This window comes from Gymnoscopelus braueri (genome assembly GCF_963280865.1).
Source record: "Gymnoscopelus braueri genome assembly, chromosome: 14".
Classification (NCBI taxonomy): Eukaryota; Metazoa; Chordata; class Actinopteri; order Myctophiformes; family Myctophidae; genus Gymnoscopelus; species Gymnoscopelus braueri.
In genome coordinates, this window is record NC_137619.1 from 26,683,511 (window position 1) to 26,691,259 (window position 7,749).

The 7,749-nt window shown below is 45.4% G+C and overlaps 1 protein-coding gene across 1 annotated transcript; it reads left to right on the plus strand.

Moving 5' to 3' along the window:
• Positions 1-2,487: 2,487 nt before the first annotated feature.
• Positions 2,488-3,439, plus strand: LOC308100579 (globoside alpha-1,3-N-acetylgalactosaminyltransferase 1-like; the record flags this gene model as incomplete). Its single annotated transcript, XM_080449646.1, is given in 2 exon segments — positions 2,488-2,718; positions 2,720-3,439. Coding segments are annotated over 2 exon segments (951 nt in total).
• Positions 3,440-7,749: the final 4,310 nt, after the last annotated feature.

Consider the following 7,749-nt stretch of genomic DNA (forward strand, 5'->3'; position numbering starts at 1 on the left):
CATACAGAAAAATTACAAAAACAACAATACTGGCCAAGAGTATGATACAAGTGCCATAGAGATTATAGTAATGAAACACCTTCTTTGAAGTTTTCCCCCGGAAAATGTGGAGCTTGTTATCTGGTCCAGAAGCATAGTGCTGTTATTTCAGAACCATGGACAGATACGTTTAGGCTATTTACAGTACATAGGGCCGCATGGCGCTATCCCTGGTACTGAATGGAGCAGAAGAGAGATAGACAAGAACACATAACTTTGTTCAGCCCTGCTCGTTTTCCATTGGTTGTAAATAGAACTTTTGCCCCAATTCATTTTTGGGCGGTGAAACCCTGCGCTGTGATTGGCCACCAGTGTACCCCCCTAACCCTGCACCGTGATTGGTCAATCACAGTCTATTCAGGACTGTGATTGGCTAGTGAAACATGACACATGTGCATAGCCCTATAAATAGGACTATGCACTTGAAAAAAAACATAGGGGTGTACAATGGTTGGTCCACAATATTACTTTTCTTTAAGTGAACTTCCATCACTGTGATAACCACTGTGACCACACCGCCCACTTCACACTGGGTGTGATTTTTTATTTTTCTATTGTAGAAATCACAGAAATGACAGGTAAGTGAAGTTTCAGTCAACGAGAGAGAGAGAGAGAGAGAGAGAGAGAGAGAGAGAGAGAGAGAGAGAGAGAGAGAGAGAGAGAGATGCACGCCATCAGTAGAAAGGCAGACAACACAATCTTGTCATCCTTTTTTTATTTGTTGACCTTGACGCTTTTGGCAATTATTTTGTTATTTGTTTTAGCAGTCATCTCTAGGTGCTAAAATTGGTCATAAATTATATGATTTTGCATTATGTAGACCTACAGTGGTAGTACCTTGACAATGTCAGGGGTGGTACCCCTCTGGTGCCCCTGTGGTACCACCTATTTTTGTGGTACCACTTTTTTCTATGTGGTGCCACTAGATGGCGGTAGAGAGCAACTAATGGCGGTAGATACACACAGGCATGTTGTGTCTATTTGAGACAGGGCTGCTTTCAGTCAACAGATAGAAGCTGCAATTGAAGCTGAACTTGTTGAGAAGTGAAACAAATAATTGTATGGGTTATATTATCAAGATGTATTTTGGTAAATTGCAAAACAACTTATGTCATAAAGGTTATAGCCTACACAATAAAGTCCTCATTATTAGTGGCATTTTGACACTCCTAAATGAACACTGAGGATTTTACTGTGTACACTGAGGCCTATACGGTAGGCTATCATATGATACACAGGCTTAGCCTGGTAAACCCTCCCTCCGGAAATCTCAATTCCATTTCATTTCAGGAGTGAGTCTGGCCTGATCCGCCTGTCTGCAATATTGGCTGTGCTGGAGTTGGGCGGGAGTAATACCGTTGACTGACAACCCCTTCAGCCAATGATAATTTTTCCCCTTCAGCCAATCAGCAGTTCACCAGTCTTAATGTGACGCGACGGGACTTTTGAGACAGCCATACCCAAAATGGGTTGCCTTTTTCGGGTACAATGGTGTCACTGCCCGCCCCTACCGGTTCTCTAATTTTTTTTTTTTAAATAGGCTTTGTCATGATTAATTGACCACATATATGAAGTTAAACAACTACATTCTATCCAAACGATATCTTATAAGTAAATTCCGTGCCTCAAAATAGAAGTTAGAGAGCTTTTTGAAGTAAAAAAATAGCGGAGAAAACTGCCCACAGAAAAAGATGGCTGCCGTTCGTGTTTTGGGCTCACTCGAACTCGCCACCTGATTGGCCAACTGTCGCTGTCAATCACAGAACGATGTGCGACGACGCTGATAGGCGCGACCGTTTGGCATATACAGCCAATATTGCAGAGAGGCGGTTCATGCCAGACTCACTCCAGGAATCAAATAGAAATTAGATTTCCGGAGGGAGGGTTTACCAGGCTAACACAGGCTAACAGTCTTTGTTTTTCATGGAGATCCTCATCTTGTAAAGTTCTGCAGATGGTTGATAAGAAATCTTTCTCTATCTGGTGTTTGGGTCAGGATATTCATTGTTGCCTACTAATCATGTATAGGTTGTGAAGACTCCAGCCACGTCTGTCTTCTCAGAATTGCAATGGATTTCATTGAAATGAAAGGACTCGGGAAAGAGGAGAGATGCTAAGCAGAATATATACCTAATATAGTTATACAAATGAACGCTCTTATGTGGAGTTATCCGACCTATATCCAACGTAAACTCCATATATGGAGATAGCTTACATCAGTAAGATGTCACGAGCATCCAGCCAAGCACTATATAAATGGTGAACTCAATATTTCCGTGTCCAAGAGAAGAATAATTCAACTTAGTAACTAAGTAATTCACTCTTTGACTATCTGTAATTCTCAAGACGGTCTTGAGGATGGTCATGGCTCCGCCACTGGCTCGCCCTCGAACTAGCTGGTTCCGGCCACCAGACAAAAGAAGGGCCTTTTGTCTAATAGTCACAGGGATGTTGGCCTCCGCAGCGGTTATCCTAATCCACCGTTCTTTGAATTGGAAGAAGAGAGAAACGATTGCACTGGAATTTCTTCGCTCCGACAAACCGAGCGCCCTGACTGGACGCACCGACGTTGTCGCGATGACGCCCTGGTTAGCTCCGATCGTATGGGAATCCACATTTGAACCCGCGTTGTTGGATGGCATCTACAAACCCTGCAACATCACTGTGGCAGTTACAGTTTTTTTCCGTTGGTGAATACATACAATTCCTCAAGGATTTCCTGGAAACCGCAGAGAGGTACTTCTTCGTGGGATTTAAAGTCCATTATTACGTCTTCACGGATAGGCCAGAGCAAGTCCCCTCCGTTAAGATGGCTGCAGGACGGGAGTTGTTTGTCAAGCCAGCGCCAAACTCAAAACGCTGGGAGGAGATAACGGCCAGCAGGTCAAAAATTATTGCCAATTTTATCGAAACGGAGCTGCGCGATGGCGCCGACTACATCTTCTGTTTTGACGTCGATTCGAAGTTCCATGACCGCTGGGGATCTGAAACTCTAGGTAAGCTGGTCGCCGTGTTGCACTTTAATCACTTCACCCAAGAGCGCAGCCAGTTCATCTACGAACGCAGACCGGAGTCTAAAGCCTTCATGTCCGCCGACGAGGGCGACTTCTACTACGGCGGGGGCGTGCTCGGAGGGGAGCTGGCGTCCGTCCATCACATGCTGTCGACGTGCAGCGACAACTTTGAGCTGGACGCCCAGCGGGGCATCGAGGCAGCGTGGCAGGATGAGTCTCATCTGAACGCCTACCTTTGGCGCCACAAACCCACCAAGATTCTGTCTCCAGAGTATCAGTGGCATGACGTCTACGCCAGAAAGCCAGAGATCAAAATAATCAGATTCTCTGCAATCATTAAGGACTACCGTAAGGTACGTCCAGGATGGACCGGCGGCCCGATGTAGGAAGAGAGTCATCAGCAGGGCCGGCGCGTCCATACTAGAGCTGGGATACCCGACCGAAACTGTCGGGTACCGACGGGCCGTGCACGGGTCGGATGCATTTGCATAATTGGTGGTCGGAATTCAATTCGGATCGGTCATATTGTTGATATATAGAAAATAAAGTGTAAAAATACGGTCCGCCTGGGCGAAACGCCAAAGAAAGAGGCTCACCCGTGTCTGTTCTACTTCCTGGTTTACGTGACAACGCACAGTGCGTTGTCACGTCAGAGACTAGCATGTTGGGGACTAGCATGTTGGAGACTAGCATGTTGGGGCCAGCGGAGGTAAAAGTGAACTTGTCTTATGGCAAGTTTATTACAACTGAAAACTTAAACGGGAAATCGCCGGTGTGGAAGCATTTCAGCTTAGTCGTTAATGCAGATACGAACGATGCCGTTGGCTTTGTGAAGTGCAAAGGTTGCGGCGACCTGATGCATTATGACAGCAAGCGGACTGGTAATACAGCCCTGAACCGACATCTGGATATAGTGTCATATATGTGAATATATAGTGAAAAAAAGTGTCGGTTCCGGGCCCCGGTTCGGACGCATATTAATTGCGAACGCAGCGGAAGGAGCCGTGCCGAAATGCGCTGATATTTGTTACTGCACTTACTACTCCTATGGGCTGGGGCGGCACCTGTCAGCAGGGAGTGTTGGGCGGGAGAAGTAGGACGGAGGCTCTAAGTCCTCCTGGTAGGGGTTCCTCACTGGCAGGTGAGTCAGTAGGACAACACAGAAATGTCTGTGGGGAGGAATTCATTGGCATAACAACTAAATTGGGGAGAAAAGGCACAAAAAGCCATGCATGCTTGGTAGGCCTACTCCTGCCAGTGCCATTGACCAAGGTACTGGCATTACAACTGGTCTCTGAGGGCTGCACAGTGGCTTCTGATCTATATATTATAGATCTGCTATTGTCCGTGCATGAAACAGCGTTACATTTACACTGATGATTTTGTGTTTGGAATCAGCACATGCAAATCAAACACCCTCAAAGATAGCCACTACCGGGAGTGAACAGCAATAACCAGGAGAGTAAGGGGAACAGAGAGAGATGGCAAAGGAAGGCGCAAAAGAGCAAAAAAAGAGACACAGACTGACTATGGAGCTTCGTTGAGCTTCGTTCTACCCCCCTAAGTGGGGGTAGAACAAATACTTCGGGCTCGGATTTTGGCTCCGCCCCCCGGAAGTGGGTGAAACAGGCACTTCAAACACTTTGTTGAATTGTTCAAAAACATTCAAAGTTTTTTTTTGGTGAATTGGTATTTTTCTAAGATGCTCCTTTTAACGCAGATTCTTTTTGTATTTTTTATATATTTTTTTATTGGTTACTTTTTTTTTAATATATATGTGAGGTTTGGAAAAATGTACAAATATCCTGCGCTGTGAAACCGCCCCTATAAGTGAGGTTTGGAAATTTGTACAATTATCCTGCACCGTGATTGGCCAATCACAATCTATTCAGGACTGTGATTGGCCAGTGTCACATGACACATGTGCATAGCCCTATATAAGAAACCATAACTTGAAAAAAACATAATTTTTTTTTCAAGTTATGGTTTCGTCCAACATATTGTTGAACATTTAATGCAAGTCATTAATGCAAAAAATAAAAATAACAATCACTTTGAAATGCAATCACCCTTCCCCTGTTGCTAATAATGCACTGTAGGGTTCATGGACTCACATGCGCCACATCGTGGCCGATCAGCCACACTAAACCTAAAAAAAGGTGTCAAATGTGGCACCACCAAGTAGTGGTGGTACTCAGATGGTATTACTGCCATTATCAAGTGCTAACCACTGTATGTTCCATTAGACCATAAACTGCCATTGATTTGAAAGTCTGTCTGGCCGTGTTGTTGCGTTGATGTTTTTCCGTGTCCGTCTCTCCACACATGCACTGTGTAAGCTGTGTAACTGGATAATTACTTGGAAAGAGTCTCTCCACACATGCGCTGTGTAACTGCATTAGTGTGACGCAAATCGCGCCATGTAGCACTTCCGGCGCTGGGGCGCAACATTTTTCTCTCCATAATGGAGTTTCATACAAACTGTACATCGTATACGTACATTAATGGTGCGGAAAGCAGCTATCCCAATAGCCAGAGCACCAAGCAATGTTTGTTCAAATTGTGGCCTGAGTTTTGTGAGACCCTCTACTACACTGACTCTGAACTCCATGGGTGTCGTGGCCGATTCTGGTACAAAGATGGTCTGAGGACACGCATGCTTAATACTAGCTTAACATATACATCCATTTATTTCACAGTAATGGCTGTGTTGTTGTTATTATATTATTGCAAGATTAAAACAATGAATTTCATCAAACCTACCACGTGACCAATTTTAGATGGTGACCTGGCAAACTGCCCCAAATGGTCTTATTTCATATCATGGCCAAGACATACAAACACACAGAAAAGGGTAAGGTTGGGAATATTTCACAAGCAGTCAAAAAGCCACTAAATTACCAGGGTGAAGAAAAATGCTGGCATAGCAGGATGAAAACTTTTAAAGATTTCCCCCCTCACCGTTTTAACTGCCCCCCTCAGTCATTTCATCTTGGCATCAGTCCTATTAGGGAGGCCTAGAGAGACATGAAGGTGAAAGGGAAAACTAGTCACTCTGGATGATCAACATAAAGTTACTGCAGAGCTATGTCCACAGATTCATGCAACAACTCTTGCAACATGTTGTGATGTCTATAACGGCAGCACGGTGGAACAGCAACAAGGTCCTGGGTTCGAAACCCAGCAGGGGTGTCATTTCTATGAGGAGTTTACCATATTCTCTCCGTGTTTGGATAATGGTTCCTTCCACACCAAAAGACAGGCATGCTAGGCAGGTGTCGCAGTGGTAAAGTACATGCCCACCACCGTGGAGTCTGGGCTTCGAATCCACTGCGGTGCATCTGGCTTTGTCGAGCGTCTGTACGAACTCAATTGGCCCGTGTTCGGGGGAGGGAAGCCAGGTGGGAAGGGTGATATTTGTTACTGCACTTACTACTCCTATGGGCTGGGGCGGCACCTGTCAGCAGGGAGTGTTGGGCGGGAGAAGTAGGACGGAGGCTCTAAGTCCTCCTGGTAGGGGTTCCTCACTGGCAGGTGAGTCAGTAGGACAACACAGAAATGTCTGTGGGGAGGAATTCATTGGCATAACTAAATTGGGGAGAAAAGGCACAAAAAGCCATGCATGCTTGGTAGGCCTACTCCTGCCAGTGCCATTGACCAAGGTACTGCCATTACAACTAGTCTCTGAGGGCTGCACAGTGGCTTCTGATCTATATATTATAGATCTGCTATTGTCCGTGCATGAAACAGCGTTACATTTACACTGATGATTTTGTGTTTGGAATCAGCACATGCAAATCAAACACCCTCAAAGATAGCCACTACCGGGAGTGAACAGCAATAACCAGGAGAGTAAGGGGAACAGAGAGAGATGGCAAAGGAAGGCGCAAAAGAGCAAAAAAAGAGACACAGACTGACTATGGAGCTTCGTTGAGCACGAGAGGGAATTGAAAAATGCAGACGGCCAGTTATTCCCTTTGGCTGTCACACCTCTCTCCCCCATTATTAAAGCCCCCTTTATAATTTTACTCTCTACACACTTGCTCTTAACTTTTTTTTCTAAATCTTCCCATCCTTGCTTTATCTTCCTTTCAGTTCAGCTTCCCAGCGTATATTTTTACTAAATTCTCTGCTGCCTCCTGCTCTCTGCAGCTTTATCAGCTCTACACTCTCGCTCCTTTTTCCTCCTCCTATCGCTCTCATCCAAACTACAGTACACGCAGCAATGAATTTTCTCCCTGACAATGAGCTCTCCGCCAACCCCCAGGAGCAACGGTGATCCTCAGCCACATATGGAAGGCACATCGCGTTTCTTATATCTTATTTCCACCCACTGCCCTCTCATTGTGACACCCTGGAGCGAGCTAGCAAAGCAGACTCCTCCCCTCCACCACCACCACCACCAACACTACCCCCCACCCCAATTTCCTTCTAGCTAAAGTCTGTGCTGGGGGCGCACCGGTAAAAGGGTAGGAGCACACTCTCTCTGAAGTTGAGGATGAGAACGCACTCCTTCATTTCTCAATGTCTGTCATGTGCAAAGCTATCCCTCCCAAATCTATATTACCAGTAGTACCGTACCAATGGACACCACATACACCAAACACATATTCAACAACAGAGAATGTTAATTAGTTGAGCCATGAAAGTGATTACGAAACAATTGCAATGAGGCTGTCTGTGTCACTCTGTCTGC